Source organism: Peromyscus maniculatus, chromosome 3, assembly GCF_049852395.1.
Source record: "Peromyscus maniculatus bairdii isolate BWxNUB_F1_BW_parent chromosome 3, HU_Pman_BW_mat_3.1, whole genome shotgun sequence".
Lineage (NCBI taxonomy): Eukaryota > Metazoa > Chordata > Mammalia > Rodentia > Cricetidae > Peromyscus > Peromyscus maniculatus.
Window position 1 is genome coordinate 71,793,118 of NC_134854.1, and position 22,488 is coordinate 71,815,605.

The window sequence follows — 22,488 nt, forward strand, 5'->3', positions numbered from 1 at the left end:
TGTCCCCTGAGCCTGAGGGGAGGGTTTGATATAAATGTCCAGTTTAGAGCTACGCACTCAACGTTCACATAATCTCAGTACTTTGACTAGTTATGAGTCTCTGCATTAACTGTATTTATTTATTTATTTATTTATATTTTATGTGCTTTGAGGTGGGGGGAGGAGGGGAGTGAAGGAGAGGAGAGAGATGAGAGATGTAGGAATGCTTTTGTTATTTATTTATTTATTTTATTTTTTAAAGATTTATTTATTTATTATGTATACAGCATGTATGACTGCAGGCCAGAAGAGGGCATCAGATCTCTTTACAGATGGTTGTGAGCCACCATGTGGTTGCTGGGAATTGAACTCAGGACCTCTGGAAGAACAGCCAGTGCTCTTAACCTCTGAGCCATCTCTCCAGCCCTTGTTACTTATTTTTATTTTATTTATTTTATGAGTGTTCTATCTGAATGTATGCCTATATAACAGAAGAGGGCATTAGACAGAAGAGAACATCAGATCTCATTATAGATAGTTGTGAGCCACCATGTGGGTGCTGGGAATTGAACTCATATTTAACTGCTGAGCCATCTCTCTATAAAAATTATTTGGATTCACTTTTTTTTTTTTTTTTTTTTGAGACAGGGTTTTTCTCTATGTAACCCTAGCTGTCCTGGAACTCGCTCTTTAGACCAGCTTGGCCTCGAACCCAAAGGCGCAGGACACCACCGCTCCCTTTCAACTCCTTAATAAATAAACTATGCCTGAGCCAATCCGTCCTAATCTCCGCTTTCGGTCATGGCTCCGCCCACACCGTGACGTAGAATCCCGGCGCCGCCCTGAGGGCCCTCCCCCCCAGAGACGTCGCGGCTACAGCCATGGGTCCCGGCTGGTGGCCTGCGCGGCGCCTGTGGCCGCTGCTCTGGCGCGGGGTGGTCTCGCAGCGAGCGGGCCCGGCGGTGTCTTCGGCTCCCCGGCTTCCTCGGCTGGCAGAGCGATGGCTTTCGGCGGGGCCCGCGACCGGCCTGCCCCCGAGGCTGGCGCGCGGCCTGCACCGTGGGCCTCGGCCGGAGGAGCGGAGCGATGGCGAGGCTGGCCCGCAGCCGGGAGCCGCAGGTACGCGGGCAGGACAGCTAGTGGCCCCGTCTGACCCAGGGCGCCCTGAGCCGCTCTGTGCGCTTCGGGGGTGAGCCGCAGAACTTACGCAGAGCTAGGAGGGACTGAGGTGGCTGGCGGAAAGAACGGGAGGCCAGGAGACGTGCGGTCTTCAAAACCCCGGCCCACATGGCTAGGCACACCCGACCCTTGGCATCACGGCCCCAGGGTTCTCACCCCTCCTCAGGATCTACCCAGGGTCGTAGGAAATGGATTTTTGAGAGTGTTGGGGAGTGCAGATTCTGAGCAGCCTGGAGCTCCGGCCAGTGTAAGTTCTAAGAGGAGTTGGAGCCCGCGGAAGATCCTTGAGTTATTGCCAGCGGTTTTAGACGCATGAGAGAAGGTCAGTAACAACAACATACTGAGAGATAATAGAATATGAGAGGGTGAGCCTTTGATGAACTTCCAGGTCCTTTGGAGTCAGATTTGAACTTAGACATATTACAAATTTATCCACTCAGTATTTGTTTTTAGAACGAAGTGTCTAAATCTCTAACAAAAAGAAAAAGAAGAAAACCAAGATGTTTGAAAATGAGACCCACTTATGTGTTTAACTCTTACTGATTGGTCTCAGCAGCACTTTTCTTTATACCGTTGAGGGCTGTGGACCAGATACTGCTTGAGAACCCACCTGTCTCCCAATTACAGTTCAGTAAGCATTGTAGCCGATTCGATGTAACATGCCCATGCCCCAGGATATCATCATCTCCCCAAGTCGTGCTGCTGTGTAGCATCTCTGCATTTGCTGTATACTGTTCATTTAAGTCCTAAGGGATAGAAGGCATTTCCTAATAGCAATGGGTGTATTCAGTGTCGGTGTGATTTCCGAATTCTGCCTAGAAAAGCTGAGCTGAGCTGCGCTGTACGAAACTGCTGCCCAGCTTCAGTTTTGAGCCGATTTTTGGTTGGTTTTGTTTTGAGTGTATTGGTATTGGACCCAGGCCTTGTGCATGCTAGGCAAGTATTCCTCCACTGATCCACATTCTCAGGCTTTTTTGTTGTTTGTTTTAATTTTTTAGACATTGTCTGAGTTGCTCAGGCCAGCTTTGAACTTGGAATCCTCCTGCCTGGTATTCACCTAATCATTTTGGATATAAATACACTCTTGGAGGAGCAGTGCCACCCTCCAGGAGACCTCTGTGCCGGTCTGCTTCTCTGGATATCTGCAGGTCTATTTTTTCCTTGGCCATCTGACTGGAGTACTTCTGCATTTCAGATCACGTTGGCGCCAAGTTTGACATCGACATGCTGGTTTCACTTCTGAGGCAAGAAAATGCAAGAGACATTTGTGTGATCAAGGTTCCTCCAGAAATGAGATACACAGACTACTTTGTCATCTGTAGTGGGACTTCCAGCCGACACTTACATGCTATGGCCTACTACATTGTGAAGATGGTAGGGTGCTGTCTCTTGTTTTGAACCTTTAACTACAGAATGACGTTAGTACGTTAGGGTGGGAGTAATACTTGGGATGTATTACTCCGTAGCCATGAAAGGTTATGGAGAAAGCCCAGATTTCAGAATTTCTAAGAGTCATTTTATGGTTTTCCATAGTGAAAGGCTTGGGAACAAGTATTTAGCTCTGTTGAGACCAGGTATTTCTAATTCTTGTCTTTTGTGATGGGAAAAATTAATACCCCGAAACAAGCCACAAGACAGTACACGTCAGAGTGTTCTCAAACAGCACTAGTAGGATAGCCTCTATCCACAAGTGGCCATTGACAGCTTTTTAACATTTATTTAAAAGATTTAAATATTTGTATTTTATGTGTATGCCTTGTGTCAGAGGAAAGTGTGTGATCTCCTAGAACTGGAGGTAAAGGAAGCTGTGAGTTGCCATGTAGTTGCCTGGAATTGAGCCCAAGTGCTATCAACATCTGAGCCAATTCTCCAGCCCTTAAAATCATTTTAAATTAGCCAGGTGTGGTGACCGCATATCTTTAATTCCAGCACTTGGGAGGCAGAGACAAGCAGCTCTCTGAGTTCGAGGCCAGCCTGGTCTACAGAATGAGTTCCAGGACAGTTAGGACTGTTATACAGAGAAACCCTGCCTCCAAAAACAAACAAACAAATACTTTAAATTATATGGATGTGTGCCTCTGTGTGAGTATATGCACAGGTCACCAGATGTGGCTGCCAAACAGGTCCTCGGCTAGAGCAGCAAGTGTTCCTAACTGCTGAGCCCTCTCCCCAGTCCAGAAATGGCTATTCAGATGTGGATCAGACTTGGAAATACAGTTCTTCAGTTATACTAGCCACATTTCAGACAGTTTCCACATGTGGCTGTGATTTCTGCCTCAATGGACAGCCATATAAATTTTCATAATTTTCAAAAAGTTCTAGGCAATGTTTCTTGTTCTGGTTTGCTTTCTGTTGCTATGGAACAACCATGATCAAAAGCAACTCAGGAAAGGTGTTTTAACAGAGGGACTCTGCTCTCTAGCTGGCTTAATCCACCTTGTTCAGCTACCATAGCCCAGGTCCAGCTGCCAAGGTGTTCTCCAAACCCTCTGCAGTATTGGGAAGGTAAAAGTGAAATATAGGTGTCCTTCCTCGGTGAATTCCTAGGTGTAAAAGGAAGAGAATGTGTTTTCCAATTGAATGTGATTCAGAACAGGAAAAAGTACATATACAGCAGCTTCTGGCAGATGTGGCTCCATTCTTCAGGGGAATAGACCACTTGTTAAAAATGGGTCAAGGAAAAGGCAGTTAAGAACAACTGAGGATGCTTAGAAAAGGCTTATAAAATAAAAATGTGTTGGAAAGCAGACCTGGATATACTTTATATAATAGAATAGAGGATTTATTTTATTTATTTATTTATTTTTTGAGACAGGGTTTCACTGTGTAGCCCTGGCTGTCCTGGAACTCACTCTGTAGCCAGGCTGGCCTTGAACTCACAGAGATCCATCTGCCTCTGCCTCCTAAATGCTAGGACTAAAGGCGTGCACCCCCCCTCCCCCACTGAGAACTGAAATTCTTGCCCATTAGACGATAACTCTCTATTCTCTCTTCTTGTGTAACTACATTCTACTTTCTCTCTCTCTCTCTCTCTCTTTTCTTCGAGACAGGGTTTCTCTGTGCAGCTTTGGAGCCTGTCCTGGAATTCACTCTGTGAATTCCACCAGGGTGGCCTTGAACTCACAGAGATCTGCCTGCCTCTGCCTCCCAAGGTGTGCGCCACCACCGCCGGGCCTTTGTTTCTTAAGAATTTGACTTTTATGCCCAAGAGTGATATGGCTGGGTCTTGAGATAGATCGAGTCCCAATTTTCTGAGAAACCGCCATATTGATTTCCACAGTGGTTGTACAAGCTTGCATTCCCACCAACAGTGGAGGAGTGTTCCCTTTGCTCCACATCCTCTCCAACATTGACTGTCATTGGTGTTTTTGATCATAGCCATTCTGACAGGTGTAAGGTGGTATCTCAGAGTTTTTGATTTGCATTTCTCTGATGATAAGGATGATGAGCATTTCTTTAAATGTCTTTCAGCCATTTGTGATTCTTCTTTTGAGCATTCTCTGTTTAGCTCTTTAGCCCATTTTTTAAATTGGATTGTTCAGTATTTTGATGTCTAGTTTCTTGAGTTCTTTATATACTTTGGAGATCAGTCCTCTGTCAGATGTGGGGTTGGTGAAGATCTTTTCCCATTCTGTAGGCTGTCTTTTGTCTTATTGACCGTGTCTTTTGCCCTACACAAGCTTCTCAGTTTCAAGAGGTTGCATTTATTAATTGTTGTGCACAGTGTCTGTGCTGCTGGTGTTACATTTAGGAAGTGATCTCCTGTGTCATTGGGCATCTACCCAAAGAATGCTCAATCATACCACAAAGATACATGCTCAGCTATGTTCATAGCAGCACTATTTGTAATAACCAGAACCTGGAAACAACCTAGATGCCCGTCAACAAAAGAATGGATGAAAAAAATGTGGTACATATACACAATGGAGTACTACTCAACAGAGAAAAACAATGATAGCATGAAATTTGCAGGCAAATGGATGAACTAGAAAATATCAGCCTGAGTGAGGTAACCCAAACCCAGAAGGACAAACATGGTATGTACTCACTCATAAGTGGATTCTAGATAGAAAGCAAAGATCAGACTACAACCCACAGAACCAGGGAGGCTACATAGCAGGGGGGACCCTAGGATGACTGTGGCTTATAGTAAGTTTTGGTTTTACTCAATTCCTGTGCAAGCCTCAGTGAAACATTTCACTATTAGGATAAGAATTTGTACTGTATCAAGCTGATAACAGAAAAATAAAAATGAAAAATATTGACTTTTAATATCTTACAAGTAGAATCACATAGCATTTGGCCTTTTATGACTAGTTTATATCACTCAAGTTGTATTGTCAAGGTAAGTGCCAGGTTTTGTTTTGTTTTTCCTTATTCAGTGATGGGATTGATCCCATGACCTTTGAGTCCTAGTGATCTGCCTTGGAGCTACACCTCAGACCACTTCTTCCTTTCAAAGGTTGAGTTACATCCTACTTTGTGTGTGTGTGTGTGTGTGTGTGTGTGTGTGTGTGTGTGTGTGTGTGTATACATACTTACCTTCTTGGTTTTTTATTCACCCAGTGATGGACACTTAGGTTGTGCCCAGCTTTTGGCCATTGTGACTGTTACTTTAAATATGGGCATAGAACTATCTAGTCACGTTCTTGGTTTTAATTATTTTGGGTGTACACCTAGAGGTGTAATATTTGAATCATATCATCATTCTGTTTTTATTATGTATACATCATGTGTGACTGCAGGCCAGAAGAGGGCACCAGATCTCGTTACAGATGGTTGTAAGCCACCATGCGGTTGCTGGAAATTGAACTCAGGACCTCTGGAAGAACAGTCAGTGCTCTTAATCTCTGAGCCATCTCCCCAGACCCTAAATTAAAATTTATTATCAATAACTTGTGAATAATAAACATCACGATAATGGGATTATGTCGCTAGCAATCCACAGAGTCTGCTTAATGATCAAAGGAATCTATTTGGGGTTAACTCACAAGACAGAATAAAGGAATTTGTCATAGGATCCTGGAAGAGTGAGGCACAGTCCAATGCTGTACTCTGGCAAGCTCCCCCCCCCCCCCCCCATGAGGTAGCGGAAAAGACAGCTATATAAGTGGGTCGTTGTCCTGTCCTGTGCCCCTCTCCCCCATCCCCACCAGCTGCCACACTCCAGGGGCTTGTACCTCAAGGTCATAAGCAGGTGTAACAGTTACTGCTACCGTGAGGGGTGGTGCTTCAGGGCCTGACGCAAACAGCTCCCTTCATAGTGAAATTAACCAACATCTATTTCCATGGACCCTAATCTGTTGAACTTGGGGCTAGTTCCTGTCCAGTTGTCCAGGTGATGCTCCTTTCAGAAATTCTTGCCTACCCCTGTTTTTCTTTTAAAAGTTCCAGTGTTTCCTGTTGAAATGAAAGCTTTGGATCCACGAGTTCAGTTGATATTTGTAGAAGGTGGAAGATGGCAGTCTAATCTAATTCTTCTGTAGGTAGATGTCCAGTTTCATCAGCACCGTTCATTGAATCAGCTTTCCCCATCTGTTTGTATCTCTTTTGAAATTAAGTAGACACAACAGAGTTTTGTTTCTGGGTCCTCTCTATCCCATTGGTCTGCAAATCTACTTACTGTAATTTTCTTAGACTTTTAAGTCTTTATGTGTCAGAGTTCGCTTGCATGTATGTATGTGCAGCACTTACGTGCCTGGTGCCCTTGGAGGTCAGAAGATGATGTTTGACCCCCTGGAACTGGAGTTACCAATGGTTATGAGCTACCGTGTGGGTGCTGGGAACTGAACTCAGGGCCTTCAAAAGCAGTACATGCTCTTAACTACAGGGCCAACTCTCTAGCCCCTACTTGTCTGTTTTTCTACCTGTGACAGGCTGTCTTTATCACATTAACTCTGGTATAGCTTGAGGTCAGCATTGTTCTTACTTCTTAGGATTGCTTTAGCTGTTTGTGGCCTTTTGGTCCACATAAATCCTTTGTTTTTCTTAAACCTGTGAAATATGACACTGGAATTTTGGTAGGTGTTGGATTAAATTAGTAAATTAATTCAGGCAGTAAAGCTGTTTTCACACTTCTGCCACTCCAGGAGCAGATGTCTTTCCTTCTGAGTGTCTTCTGTGATTTTCAGTGTCCTGAAGTTTCTGTTGTAGAGCTCTTCCTCTTCTGTGGAGTGATAAATTCCTAATTATTTAATGTTTTTTGTTTTTATTTTGTTTCGTTTTTGAGACAGGGTTTCTCTGTGTAGCCCTGGCTATCCTGGATCTCACTCTGTAGACTAGGCTGGCATCAAACTCACAGTGATCTGCCCACCTCTGCCTCTGCCTCCTGAGTGCTGAGATTAAAGGCACCTGGCTTAGTTTTGGTTTTGTTTTTTAATTTATTTAACTTTATTTTATGTGCATTGGTGTGAGAGTGTCAGATTCTCTAGAACTGGAATTACAGATAGTTGTGAGCTGCCATGTGTGTACTGGGAATTGAACCCAGGTCCTCTGGAAGAGCAGCCAGTGCTCTTAACCTCTCAGCCACTTCTCCAGTTTGGCTTAGTTATTTTTAAAAGGATGTTTTCCCTAGTTGTTTTCTCTGAGAGTACACTGTTGGTATATATGAAGGTGATTAAAGATATGTGTGTGTGTATGTGTGTATATAGTTGCTTTCTGAGTAAATTGTTGGTATATATGAAGGTGATTAAAGACGTATATGTGTGTGTATACAGTTGCTTTCTCTGAGAGTACATTGTTGGTATATATGAAGGTAATTAAAGGTGTGTGTGTGTGTGTATGTGTATACAATTGCTTTCTCTGAGAGTACACTGTTGGTATATATAAAGGTGATTAAAGGTGTGTGTGTGTATGTGTGTGTGTGTATACAGTTGCTTTCTCTGAGAGTACACTGTTGGTATATATGAAGGTGATTAAAGACGTATGTGTGTGTATACAGTTGCTTTCTCTGAGAGTACACTGTTGGTATATATGAAGGTGATTAAAGATGTGTGTACGGATTGACTGTATTCTGCAGCTTGAAGTTTCATTAGGCTCGAGAGTTTTCTGTTAGACTCTAAGGTCTTCTATGTAGTCACGTTTGCCTCTTTTTAGGGGGTTGGTTTGCCTTTTTTTTTTTTTGAGACAAGGTTTCAACTGTGAGGCCTCCTGAGTGCTGGGATTAAAGGTGAGTACCATCACACCCAATTTTCCTGCAAAGTTTGTCTTTTTTTTCTTCTTGGTTTTTCAAGACAGGGTTTCTCTGTGTATGGCTGTACTGGGACTTATTCTGTAGACCAGGCTGGCTTCAAACTCAGAGATCTGCCTGACTCTGCCTCCAAGTGCTGGGGTTAAGGCATGGGACATCACATCTGGCCTGCTCCTATTTTATCGCGTAGGTCTTTTTCTTACCTAATCGCTACAGCTGAGACTTAGAGTATTTTGAGTGAGTTTTAATAAAGTTTTCTACGTGGATATCAGATTTTCTCAGCACTGTTTCTTCAGACTCTCTCCATTTTCCCACTGAATGGTCTCAGCACTTGAGTATCATTTGACCATGATATCATAGGAGGGTTTATTTCTGGACTCTATTATTGGTTTATGTGTCTAACTATACGCTCATACTATACTCACCAGTTCGTTTTGTATTAAATTTTGAGGTAGTGGTGCTTTTTTGTTCTAGGGATGAACTCGGGGCTTTAAGCACCTTAAACACTCATTCAGTCAGGCCTCTACCCCAGTAGGAAGTTTTAAAATCTGAGTATGTCAGACCATGGACTTTATTTACTGTTTAGTGTTCCCAGAGATCCCATCTCCATGTGGTGGTGGATTCTGTCTCTTTAAAATACGTCCTCGCCGGGCGGTGGTGGTGCACGCCTTTAATCCCAGCACTCGGGAGGCAGAGGCAGGCGGATCTCTGTGAGTTCGAGGCCAGCCTGGTCTCCAAAGCGAGTTCCAGGAAAGGCGCAAAGCTACACAGAGAAACCCTGTCTCGAAAAACCAAAAAAAAATAAAAAATAAAAAATAAAATAAAATAAAATACGTCCTCGGATTTGGAAGGGGATCACATTGAGTCTGGAAGTCACTTTGAGAAGTATTGGTGTATGTAAGGGTTTGAATGAGAACTGTCTCTCAAAGCCGGGTGGTGGTGGCACACGCCTTTAATCCCAGCACTGGGAGGCAGAGCCAGGCAGATCTCTGTGAGTTCAAGGCCAGCCTGGGCTACAGAGTGAGATCCGGGACAGATACCAAAACTACACAGAGAAACCCTGTCTCAAAAAAACAAAAACAAAACAAAAAGGGTTTAGAGAAATGTTGGCTCAGATATATTTTAATTCTTTTTGAAATTGTTTTTTTTTTCCCCCTCCAAGTTGGATGCTCTTTCTTTCATTTAATTGTTCTGGCTAGAACTTCCAATCAAAGTGGACATCCTTGTCTTGTGTCTAGGTCGTCTACATTTTCACTTTGTTCTTTACAATATATATATGTGGCTGTTGAACTGCAGTCGGGATTTCAGTACAAGCGTCTGCATCTCCAAGTTCCCCCCTAGCAGTGCGTTTGCTGTATCCCACAAGTTCATGTTCATGTCTCCATGCTTTTTTGTCTGTCTCTTCTCTAACCACAGTAGCTCAAGCACACTGATAAATTCTGCAGATCTGTAGGTTTTCCTTCTGTTGATTTCTAGTTTCATTCTGTCACTATGAGAACATATTCTATGTGACTAAAAAAATATATTAAGCTGGGTGTAGTGTTGCAGGCCTTTAATCCCAGCACTTAGGAGGCAGAGGCAAGCAGATCTCTTGAGTTTGAGGCCAACCAGAGCTAGTGAGACCCTGTCTCAAAAAATGATTTTTATAAGTTACTTATTTGTGGTCTGGTTAATATGTGTTGCCACAGACCGTTCCTGGTACACCCAGAAAAGTATTACTCAGTTGTGACGTGGAGTGATCTGTTTAGTGGATCTAAATGATAGCATTGATCAAGTCCCTTATGAATGTAGTTGCTCTATCCAGGATTGAAAGTAGGCTAATTGAAGTCAGTTAGTCTCAGTGTCTCTCTGTCTCTCTGTCTCTCTCTCTCTCTCTCTCACACACACACACACACACACACACGTTAAATCTTGTGGTATTTGACCCCCATAGACTATTTAAGACAGGCTTCCTGTATGGCCAGACTAGCTTCCATCTTGTGGTGATCCCCTTTCCCCAGCCTTTCAGGTGCTGTGATTGCCAACATAAGCCCCCACACCCAGCTGGCCTTTGGAATTATGTTCATGTGGAGGCCAGCGGTCATCTAGTTTCTTCCTCTCTTCTCTCAAAGTTACTTTTTGAGACAGTCTCACTGAACTTGAGGGTTGCTGATTCAGCCTGACTAGCCCCTAAGATCTGCCTGGAGTTACAGGTGCACACTACTAGACTCTTTATTATTTATTTATTTTTTGAGGAGGGGGGTGGTTCAAGACAGGGTTTCTCCTGTACCCCTGGCTGTCCTGGACTCGCTCTGTAGACTAGGCTGGTCTCAAACTCAGAAATCCACCTGGCTCTGCCTCTGAGTGCTGGGATTAAAGGTGTGTAACACTACCATCCAGCTATACTCCGCTTTTTATGTGGATGCTGTGGATGGCGGTTCTGAGGCCAGCTAGGGCTACAAAGCAAGACCCTCTCCAAACAGTGGAAAGGGGTTGGGAAGATGACTTGGTGAGTGAAGTTTGCTATTAAAAAAGCCTCCTTTGTTTTGAATTAAGGGTGTGTAGTCAGTCAGCCGCCTTTGTCTTTAGAATGTCCCCGCGTCTCTCATAGTTCTCTGCTGGTATTCCTGACAGGTGAGCGCTGACTGTCCATAGTTCTTTGGGGAAAACACATGAGATGCTTATCGTATATCCTGAGCTTGTGTGGAGTCAGCACTGAGACTACCCTTCAACAGGAAGTGGTGTCTGCTTCTCCCGAGAGCGAGGGCAGCTGAGGGGGCACGTGTGGTAGGAACCAGACAGCACCTCGGGTGCTTTCGTGGATGAGTGAGGTGGCCTGCGTGGAAAGACCTGGGCCATTTGAGTCCAGAGAAAGAGAGCCCAGGAGAAAACTTACGGAGAAAATTCTTTTCTCTAAATTATGAATCACGGGGCAATCATAATTGCCTATGATGGCTGTGAGAAATGAATTAACTAGTCCCCAAATTCAGTCCAAGAAAACTCACTAGGTCTTAAGTAGACACAGAGACTCTCTCCTAAATGTATGGCCTGCTTTTTCCCCCCTAGTATAAACACCTAAAATGTAGAAGTGATCCGCATGTCAAGATTGAAGGGAAGAACACGGATGACTGGCTATGTGTGGATTTTGGTAAGTTACTATTGTACAGTTTACAAATAAATACCCATTATTTAAGCTACAAAAAGATAGAAATAAAATTGCTGTGTGCATATTAATGTAAGATTTTTGAAATGTTTCAAGTAACAAAGTTTGATTTCATTATAGCTCAGGTGGTGGTATTCACATGTGAAAGCTTTGCCTAACCAAAGTACTCTGGATATACACTCTTAGTAGAAAACATACTATATGCCTTATAGTATAAGGCGCCACAGAGATGAGTGACAGGTATATTAATATATACCAGTTTCAAAACACCTCCCAGCCAGATCTGCACTGAGGGAAAACAGTAGCTGTACGCTTACTTGGGGGCCAGGAGGCAGGTGTCTGAGATTTTAGTCTACTTGCAAGCTGCCATGGTTAGTTAGGGTCACTATTGCTGTGCTGAAACACCATGACCAAACGCAACTTGGGGAGGAAAGGATTTGTCTCACACTTCATATAACAGTTGGTCATTGAAAAGCCGTTTGGGCAGGAAGGAACCTCGAGGCAGGAACTGAAGAGGCCATGGAGGGAGCTGCTTCACTGGCTTACTCGTGGCTTGCTGAGTCTGCTTTCTTATAGAACCCAGGACCACCAGTCCAGAGATGGCATCACAGCATACATAAATCACTAATTAGAGGCCCTATTGGCTTGCCTGCCTATAGCCCCATCTTCTTGAGGCGTTTTCTCAGTTGAGGTTCCCTCTTCCCAGATGACCATAGCTTGTGTCAAGTTGACGTGAAACTAGCCCGCTCACAAGCTAACAATTGTCTTTCCAATTTCACGAACACAAGACCATTGTGAAAAGGCGGTGTGTTTCTTGCAGCATTGGTGGAGGCCAGCATCATCCACTGTGCGGCCAGAGGACACGTACACCAAGTCTTCTGTGGAAGAAGCCAGCCCACTTGCTGTGCTGTGAGACCGCAAGGCCCTACAGCAGGGCTTCTCGGCTTTGTCACATTCATGTCTGGTCAAATGTTTTTGCCGTGAGCTTGGGGAACATCTTGAATACACAGAACAGGATGCTTATCAGCAGTAGCCACTCCCTCTCTCCAGTTAGGACAGTCATAGCTGTCTATAGACAATGAAGCATCGCTATGAGCAGAGCTATTCTTTGTCCCGCAGGCAAGCCCTATCTGATAGAACTCTTGTCTTTGAAACTTTCTTTGCTCACAGGATGTGCAGAAAAGTAAAACCTGGGAGACAGTTGTTGAGGGTATGACCAGAGGAACCTGGCAGACCAACTTACATTCCCTTGGATAAGGTTAACAATGGTCATTGACCTCATTATTCCCATGCTTAGTGGCGGATATGCTAACAAAGGCACAGCATCACCTTGCAGGAAGGGGGTGGATCATTTGCCCAGAAGTCCAAGGTGAAGGACAGATGCATTGATAAAATATAAGCAAATGAATCTTCTTCATTGTAATTTTTATCTGTTCCTCATAGGCAATATGGTGATCCATTTGATGCTTCCAGAAACCAGAGAAACCTATGAATTAGAGAAACTATGGACTCTACGTTCTTTTGATGACCAGTTAGCTCAGATAGCAGTTGAGACGTTACCTGAAGATTTCATTCTTGGACTAGAAGATGACACCTTATCCCTGACTCCAGTGGAGTTCAATGTGAATGAAACAGAGTGATGCCTTTCATCCCTTAGGTGTGACTGAGCCATCTGCAAGTGCAGATCTTAGCCCTGTCCTCTTGGGCACTGCAAGTTTTGTCTACCTCTTGGACATTCATGCTGATGACGGCCATGCAGAGAGACTAGGTAAATGAGCTCACAGACCAAGAACCAGTATTCAGTTCCAGTTCTTCAGCACACTGCCTTTACTTTTGAGATCCTACTAGGATTACTAGCACTGATTGCCAAGATTAACTTAAGTTCTCTGTTCGGATTATTAAATTTGTTTAAATGTAAATCTTATTTACCATGGAATACTCCAAGTGGCAGAAGAAAGTAGAATATTTAGATGATTAGGAAAAGCCATGCAAATCTGTAGCTATTAGTTCATATTAAATAGGATAATCAAGGTTCACCTTAATGTACCAGGGGCTGCTGAAGAAGCAAAAAAAAACCCAACAACTTACTGATAGATTGCTGCCTAGTGTAAGATACATATCATAGGAACGAATTCAAGAACACTCAACTGAGAACATACTACAAAAAGCTGTGGCTTATGATGAAGACTTTATTCTGCATCAAGGTACCTGGAAAACGAAGCTGCGTTTGGGGCACATTATAGATGAGAAATGATCCGTATATGGTGAATACAAACTCAGGTATAGAATTACTTAGTGCCAGGTACTCCAGACTACTAATGCTTAAGTGAAAGTAAAACATGATTTGCCACTTTAAAAGGCTAGACGTGAAACATGGCAGAATTGAAACCAGCAGATATAAATGTAGCACCTGTAAGTTTAAAAAAAAAAAAAAACAAATACTGGAAAAACCAGATATTGAGGAACAGTTCTGGCCTTGAACACATCTCTCCTGAAATCAAAGCAGGAGAAAAGGTCACTTTTTTTTTTTAAAGCAGTTTAAATCCATTGTATGAAAAAAATATGAATGCTAGATGAATTCACTTGTACAAGGGGCACTTTTTGGTTAAAACTACAAAGTAAACTGGTTTTATGAAAATGTTTAGGAAAACATTTCAAATCACTTTTATAATGTCTAAATGATGCTGATATTCAGAAAAACTTAAAAGCATGTAGAAGCTAATCTTGAAACACAAATGAGGCAAAATGATTTTTGAAGGGTTACATGATGCCCTCAAGGCCAGTGGGCTATGACTGTAAGCACCTTATGAACAAAGTAACAATTTCAGAGAGCAGCATGGCCTTGAGGACCACCCACAAGTGTCCATACAGGGTTTGCTTCAACCATCAGATGGCTCCACAGTCCTTTTCCCAGAACCATTTGCTGCACTCCCTACCTGGACGTCCTATCAGGGGAGCAGGGCAGGCAGAAACCTGTTACAGTCCTTGGAGTAGTTTCGGTGGACTGACTGCCCCTGCTTCAAAACATCTTCCACGTGGCTTCGTCAGGCTTGTGACGGTGCCGGCCCCAGGAGACAGAAGAGCCTGTAGTTGCCTTCACGGTCACACCTGACCGACCCCCTGGCCCCCCCAAGCATCGCCTGATCTCAAGTGTGTTCGTAAGCTGATTTTGTGTAGATTCTGCATTCCGTCACTGACGTGCTTTGTCAATAGTGTATGACGGAGCACAAAGCATTTATGCATTCACGCACATAGCCAAACAAATCCCAAGTCTTCTGAAGCTCTTTAAACTAGCCGTTCCAAAACCTGCCACCGCTCTGCTGTTGGTCCCAGCAACCTTCCCAACTAGAAACAAAGGAGCACATGAGTTTGCTGCTCTCTGAGAACAGGCACTGCTCTGCATCTTTGAACATGATCGGACTTTCCAACTACTGTCAAAAGGCTCAAAAAATGCACAATTCATTCTCCAACTTGACTGTCACCAGCCAGACGTAAAATTCCTCTCTCAATTATTTGCCTATCAGCTGATAACTGTTAAATTTTATTTTTTTTAAAAAACGGTTGGAGTTTCTTTATAAAGTATATAAAATTTTCAAAAAAGGAATAATTTTGCTTTTAACTGTATTACTGAATACCTGAGGTAGTTGAGTAAAAATGCACGCTTAATACCCCGCCAACAGCGGTCAGCACTTCCCTTAGGTTATCCTCGTTAGTGTTAGAGAAACAGGAAAGACAGTTCTACTCTAATGGCTTAACATCGTGTTCCTGTGGTAATTCTACTTGGATCCAATTTCGACAATTGGAGTTAGGAACAATCTATTTTTTCTGATTTATTTGATGAATTTAGTGAATGTACCATTTATGCCAATTTCTGGCATTATGGAGGATGTTAGAAATTAGCACGTTTGTGAGACTTTGATATCACAAGGGAAGTGCCGAGTTCTCTTTCCCTACCCCCACTTTTTTTTTTCTTTTTCTTTTTTTTTTTTAAAGCTGGGTGTCATACATTTCAGAGAGCATAAAGTATACATTCTCACAGAGACAGGAGTTCGTGTTGCCTGGTCCTCAGAACAACCGGCTAGGGAAATACTCGCGCATGTGATTCTGGATGGGTCAGACCCGTCTGTTGGTTAAGCAAATCTGTCTTTGGTTTGGCATCTGCCTCTGTGGTGGCTGTCTCCTGAGCCCTTACTTCCGCCTTGACTGAGGGGGTCCGCTCTGCAGGGCCTTCTGCTGCTGGTGCTGCTTCACCTGATTCAGAATCTCCTGAATTTTCCTCTGGGCAACCTACAAAGACAGACTTCATAGCGTCGACGAGTCCCAAGTTAACTCCTTCAAAGCGTCAAGTTCAACTACTCACCAGTGGGCTGGCCGAAAGGAAACTAGATGTGCCAAGCAGAGTCAGGCACAGTGGTGCCTGAGGACAGAAGCTGAGCTATGGGCACCTCTGGAGCCTAGGAGTTCAAGGCCGCCGCCGGGGGAACAGCAGGAACAGCATACTCTGACACCCCTAAGCATCCAAGAAGTTCTCTCTCTCTCTCTCTCTCTCTCTCTCTCTCTCTCTCTCTCTCTCTCTCTCCCTCCCTCCCTCCCTCCCTCCCTCCCTCCCTCCCTCCCTCCCTCCCTCCCTCCCTCCCTCTCTCTCTCTCTCTCTCTCTCTCTCTCTCTCTCTCTCGCGCACACACACACACACACACACACACACACACACACACACACGGAATGGAAGGCCCTATGACAGAGCTTAAGAACTTGTCAATTGAGGGGCTGGAGAGATGGCTCAGTGGTTAAGAACACTGGCTGTTCTTCCAGAGGACCTGAGTTCAATTCCCAGCAACCACATGGTGGCTCACAACCATCTGTAATGACATCTGGTGCCCTCTTCTGGCCTGCAGTCATACATGCTGTATACATAATAAATAAATAAATCTTAAAAAAAAAACCACAACTTTAAAAAAAAAAAAAAAAAGAACTTGTCATTTGAGAAGCCACTCGCCTGGCAAGCATAGAAGTGGCCAGTTATCTTGACAACAACTTGGTTATTCTCATCAGGTGTCTGGTCACGGGGGACGACAACTTCAGCACTTGATAAATTCTGAAGTTCATTCACCTGAAATAGATTAAAAAAAAACCCTATTACTAATCGTTAAAAGCTTATTTCCAAGCAATTACTATATGCCAGACACAGTTCACTTCACCCATTAACAGTCCTCTTTTTAACATGACTAGAACCAAGGTCTGGCCAAAGAAATCCAGTGTGTGCTCTGTGCTACTCCAAAGTTATAAATCTGGAAGACTTAGTTGAGGAGACTAAACTAGTTAGGGTCTATAGAATAAAAAGCTGAGGTTCTATGCATCAGATAATGCTAAACTCCCCTTGCAAGTCCCTGGTCTGAAATAGGCAGATGTCTCACTAGCAGGTCATAGTCACAAGGGAACGTCTCCAAACCCTGGCCATGATGGCCTCACTTTTGTCAACTAGCCAGAGCTCCTCCAGCGTGGTGCGGCTCCTGCTGGGTACTTGCCGTTTTGCCTCCTTTCCCAATAACTCTGCCAGCAGCAAAGGACGGCACTCTGATGTGAGCTTCAAGCTTCACCTCTTCTTTAGGACTAACGAAGTTTTCTTCTTTAATTTTCCCATAAATTCTTCCCTGAGCCTACAGACGACAATACAGCCCATCAGTGTCATTCACACTTGAAACAAAAGGTTGGTTAACTTTGAAGACAGCCTAAATCAGCCTGGAGTACACATCCATTGCAGTGGTGCATCAGCATCTGGAATGAAGACCGACAGTAGCAGGACAGACAGCAGCTGTCTTTCCTAGGCAAGGCTAATGAGTCACCAGGGAGCAAAGTACAGTGATACACTGTAATGACGTCATTGTGAGACCCATTCTGCACACCAACTACAAGGAATAAGCTGCGTTCTGAAAATAAAGGCAATTAGTAGGACTATTACAAATGACTATGGGAAATGGCCATTCCCACTCCTAAAGCCTCTCCTCTGGCAAGAAACATTACATTTTTCTTGAGCAAAAGAAACTAGGAAAAAACTACGTAGCCAGGGACCCCAGGTTCACAAAGAGCCAAGCCCATGTCTGAAGGGGACAGACACCAGGCCAAACAGCTCTTACTCTGCTGCTTTCCCCTTTAGGAGGCTCCAGTGCTGGCCACGACAGATGATGTGGTAGTCTCGGCACTTGGGAGGCTGAGGAGCATCGCTGCACACTGAGGCCAGCTTTGGTTACAGAGTGAGATCCTGCCCCACCCCACCCCATCACCCCCAAATAGATACTTCTGGTACTCCACTAACAGGCTCTGTGAACTGTACAACTAGATGCTATATTACATGGTTGTGTGACTGTGAATGTGTTTTTTGTATACTTCAAAGGAGAAAGAGGTTTATGGTGGGAGGTCAGCCTAATCTGACAAGCTGCTAAGCCCAAACAGCCATACACTCGTGGGTGCAGAGATGCTAAGCTCATTTGAGGGGATCAGAGAAAAGACAAAATTCACTTCCACGCTCCTCCATCCCATTCATTTTATTTTTATTTTGGGGGCTGGGGAAGATAGCTCAGCAGTTAAGAGAAATGGATGTTCTTCCAGAGGATCCAGGTTCAATTCCCAGCACCTACATGATAGTTAACAATCTCTGTAACTACAGTTCCAGAGATCTGATGCCATATCCTGGTCTATGAGCATATACCTGATACACAGACATACTTACAGGTAAAACACTCATATATAAAATAAAATGAATAAAATCTATAAAAAATTTAAAATCTATTTGTATATGTATGAGTGGTTTGTCTACATGCATGTCTGTACCATATGTGCATGCATGTGTGGTGGGTATCAGGCCTATGGTTTCTCACAGGCTAGAAACTATCACACTCAGCTCAGTTCTTAACATTTCCACTTTACGATACGAACTGACGGACCACGGGGCTGCCGGGAGGGCTAAACTTCACCTTGATGCCTAAGCAGTAGCCACTCATCATATTTGTGTGTTCTGTTCTCTCTGCTAAGAATGGGAAAGCAGCTGTGAATTTTCCTTGACTCAATTCTTTGATGGCTAAAACAACACAAAGAGGGTCTGGGATTCAGGTCAAGGCAGGGCACTTGCACAGCCAGGCTCTGGGTTGGTCCTTCCCAGCTAGAACGGTAAGGGAGCTGCAGGCAGGCTGACGGTGCGTGCAGACAGCAGAGACAGGCTGAGCGTGAATGCTGTTAGTGGACAGGACCAAGACACGGGTGTTGGGCTGCTGAGGTGGCTGAGCAGGGAAAGTGCCTGTCACTGAGTCCAGCACCCACATGGTGGGAGAAGGCGGACTCACAAGTGAGCCTCTGACCTCTGCATACATGCCATGATGTGTATGCTTTCCATAAATAAATACAGGTAACTTAAAAAGGACGTAGGTGTTGAATTAATGAGTAGAATTTAGCCCCTGCCTAGGACAAGGTGCCCCACACTGACCGTTCACTAGACTGAAGGCACCTGTGGCTGTAGTGGCCTCCCTGATGGGCTCAGAGTTGGGATCACCAGGCCCAGCACGTGGGACTGTGCTACTGTGTCAGGCGCTAGTCTAAGCACTGTGTATGTTGCTTATACCTTACAGCTAGGAGAGAGGTGCTTCTGTCCGATCTATAGAAGAGGAACTGGGGAGACCAGTAACTTGCCTAAGGTCACACAAATGGGAAATGACCAAACTAGGATTTGAAATGAGGATCTAGCTGTCGAGTTGTCTCCTCCTCAGAATACATGGAAGTTTTGCCAGCTCCAAAGGACCCCAGATACTAATAAACGTGCAGTAGTTCAAGCCAGGCCACATGCCATCGTAACTCCAGCCTTCCTAACTAAAATCCTAGGACAGTGAAGGCCAAGAGAAAAGGGCCTGCTGTAAGGGCTGCGGGGCCACTAAAGGTTAGAGCATCTCCAAGACAGAAGGGGATGTGGAGGGCAGGTTTACAGGGCTCGTTCAAATCCCACCATGTCAACAGTGATAGTAACCAACACCAGACAGAACTAAAGGCTCCGGGTTTATGTTTGTGATAGAATTCTGGCATGGCGCCACCCTGATCTTTAGGATTCCCAGTGATGCCGGGGCTGGAGAAGGCAGCAGCATCTTGCTCCCTCTGGGTACCTGTGCCCTCCACAGCACATACCTTGAACTGAGCTTCTGGTGGTCCAGTGATAATCACCATCCTCACTTTTGCATCCGGTGCTTCGGCTGGAGCGATCTGTAACAGACCCATCACCAGCCAGTTATGATACTTTCTGGTGTCATTGACACACCTTAGGCCCACCAGCCTGACATCTGCACATGACTGACTGAGCTGTGGAATTAAATGCCTTCTGGAAAGGAATTATGGAGAGGCTGTGATTAATACGGGCCAGTTAGATACAGCACACTATTTACTGAATACTTAAATGGTGCCTGACTCTAATGTAAGACTGCATGTACCATCACTGAGCCAACCCATACCTCATCTAGCTGAAGAATGATCACTTTTCAATGGGAGCACTGAAGGCTGAGGGCATTGAGGGACCTGGCCCATAACTGTATAGTTAACAGCCTTGAGAGGGCTGGGTGTGCCCACTGCCTGGCTCCCAGTAGCAATTCCACTGGTACATGAAGTGTGGTATATTAAGAGCTCTGGACTGCTAAGCTGTGAGGTCACTACATCCATGGCATCTCCTTAGCTGTCAGAGGAAGGGTAATGCTGTCTAGGCAGCTGCGCTTCTCAAACTTAAAATGAGGGATTGCTTGAATTATTTGTATACTCTTGTTGCTGAGATTATTAGTAAATTGCTCCCAAGTCTGCTTACTAGAAGGACACAGGAAGTTAGCTAATGTTAACTGAGCAGGATCCAGGTAAACTCAGACTTCTCTGTTTTTATGGAATGTATGAAATCACAAAAGCTCAGGCTGGGGAAACAGTGAAAATGCTAGGGAGCGGAGCCAGCATGCTCGGAGCCACAAGGCAGGCCTCTGGAGCCCTTTGAGCTGAGGAGATGGCTCATTGCTGTGCAATGGCAAGGACTGGAAAGTGGATGCCCACCTGTGAAACCAGCACTGAGAGTTCCCCAGATCAAACCAGGCAGCCAGCCAGCCTTACTGAAAAACTCGGTTCAACGGAGAGACCCTGACAATGACTACATATTTGCTGTGCCAATAAAACACCTAATTGTTCCACTGTAAAACTAGAAGGACAAAACACACAAGTCAGTCCATTCTACAGCTGGAGATCACTGCCAATTGCTTGATGTCGTCATTTCGACAGAGGCTTTAGTTGAAATCCAGTCCTGCTTTCTGCTCCCTTCAAAAATAAAGCTAACATTTCTGTCACGTAGAGCCAAACTGACACCTAGACCTACTTTATACAGAGCAGTGCAACCTCTTGGGACTTCACAGAAAAAACTGTAAGGCGTCATCCTTTGGCCTTCCAGCTGGTTGTGGTCGCTGCTGCTGACGACACAAACCCCCGTTTCCCTGCTGTCCCTCAGCTCTGCCTGGCCAAGTTCTGAGAATGTAATAGAGGCAGAAATATCCCACAGCAACCAACAGGCAACTCCCTTACAGGAAAGACTTCACTACATCCTCCTGTCCTCAATGGCCAGGTGACAGACGTGACTCTTAAAAGCACTAAATGTGGGGCTGGAGAGATGGCTCAGAGGTTAAGAGCACTGGCTGTTCTTCCAGAGGTCATGAGTTCAATTCCCAGCAACCACATGGTGGCTCACAACCATCTGTAATGAGATCTGGTGCCCTCTTCTGACCTGCAAGTGTATATGCAAACAGAACATTGTATACATAATAAATAAATCTTTAAAAAAAAAAAAAAAAAAAAAAAAAAAGCACTAAATGTGGAGATGAACCAGAGGAAGAAGTTGTAAGTCAAGATCTCAGAGGCGCCGAGATACTGTGCCGTTTCGCTTCTCCCCAGACTGATTCTTCTGGAGAGAGGTTATCTAACCACACTTAAGCCACCATTGTAGGGTTCCTGTCGTACGTTATCTAACCCGAATTCAGCCCCCCACTTTCACTTTCTTGTATCATCAGGAAATCCACAGTGTGCAGAACAGTACCTTGATCGAAGCTCCTGCAAAACGAGAAAGCTGTTTGATGTGCTGGCCCTGCTTGCCAATGATGGCACCAACCGACAGGGCGGGAATAAACAGGTGCACAGTCTCCGTTTCCGACTGCTGCAAGAGAAGAAAGCCAGGGCATGATGCTTATCTGCTACCAAACAAGTCAGTGACACCCTCCCTCACCTCTGGGATGAGCACATTCTCATCCCGGCAGGAATACCAGGAAGGTTATGGGGAAACGGCAATGAATCGACCAGAGTTTACCCACCATGGTCCTTTCATTGTGAAAGGATCAACCAGTCATTAAAAGCGCACTTTTGTCTACATATTTTCCTACACATAGCTTGGCCTTCTTTTTATCATGTATTTAAACCATGTGGCTTTCAGACTACACATCCCAAACTTGACAGTAGCAAAGGATACAAACTCCAGACTTAGGCAGGCCAGCCAGTCTACCTGCCTGGCTGCCTTTCTTCCCAGAGCTAAGGACCAGACCCAGGGCCTTGTGCTCGCTAGGCAAGTATTCTTCCACTAAGCTAAATCCCCAAACCAGGCTTTTATTTCTTAAACAGAGAGTAAACAACTCTAAGGGAAAAACTCCTACGTATGTACAAACCACACCAAATACCATTATCAGCCCACACTTATCACGCAGAAGCGTAGCAGAGAACTAAAAAGGAACCCATTCACTTCAGTCGAAAACCACTGTAAGAAAGACGCTTTCCTCCCACGCACGTCTCCGCCCTCCCTCGGCATCTTATATATAATCAGAAACCATGTTGACAGCGAAGTTCTGAAAGGTTATGCGCAGATGGACTTAGCTGCACACTTCATCCCCCTGCCTCACACTGGTCACACACGCCCTCTCCAGGCTTTCTCGGTCATTACTGCAGTGCTGAAGGACCT

General features: G+C 44.6%; 2 protein-coding genes across 3 annotated transcripts in view; one reads left to right on the plus strand and one right to left on the minus strand.

Annotated features, from left to right (window-relative positions):
• The first annotated feature begins 828 nt into the window (after positions 1-828).
• Malsu1 (mitochondrial assembly of ribosomal large subunit 1) lies at positions 829-13,928 on the plus strand. Of its 2 annotated transcripts, none has more exons than XM_042273312.2 (4): positions 829-1,098; positions 2,354-2,532; positions 11,393-11,474; positions 12,933-13,928. In XM_042273312.2, the coding sequence occupies exons 1-4, from the start codon at positions 861-863 to the stop codon at positions 13,127-13,129; spliced, it is 696 nt and encodes a 231-aa protein (XP_042129246.2). In that variant the 5' UTR covers positions 829-860; the 3' UTR covers positions 13,130-13,928. The 2 variants fall into 2 exon arrangements, with proteins under 2 accessions (XP_042129246.2, XP_076422870.1); XM_076566755.1 differs by lacking the exon at positions 12,933-13,928 and adding an exon at positions 12,310-12,899.
• Positions 13,659-22,488, minus strand: part of Igf2bp3 (insulin like growth factor 2 mRNA binding protein 3) — a 134,605-nt gene continuing 125,775 nt past the window's right edge. The window contains exons 11-15 of the mRNA XM_042273311.2: positions 21,580-21,696; positions 19,656-19,730; positions 17,015-17,146; positions 16,486-16,599; positions 13,659-15,776 (exon numbers count right to left, since the gene is read on the minus strand). Of these exons, the coding sequence (XP_042129245.1) occupies positions 15,678-15,776; positions 16,486-16,599; positions 17,015-17,146; positions 19,656-19,730; positions 21,580-21,696 (537 nt within the window). The 3' untranslated portion in view covers positions 13,659-15,677. The remainder of the gene's footprint in view (positions 15,777-16,485; positions 16,600-17,014; positions 17,147-19,655; positions 19,731-21,579; positions 21,697-22,488) is intronic.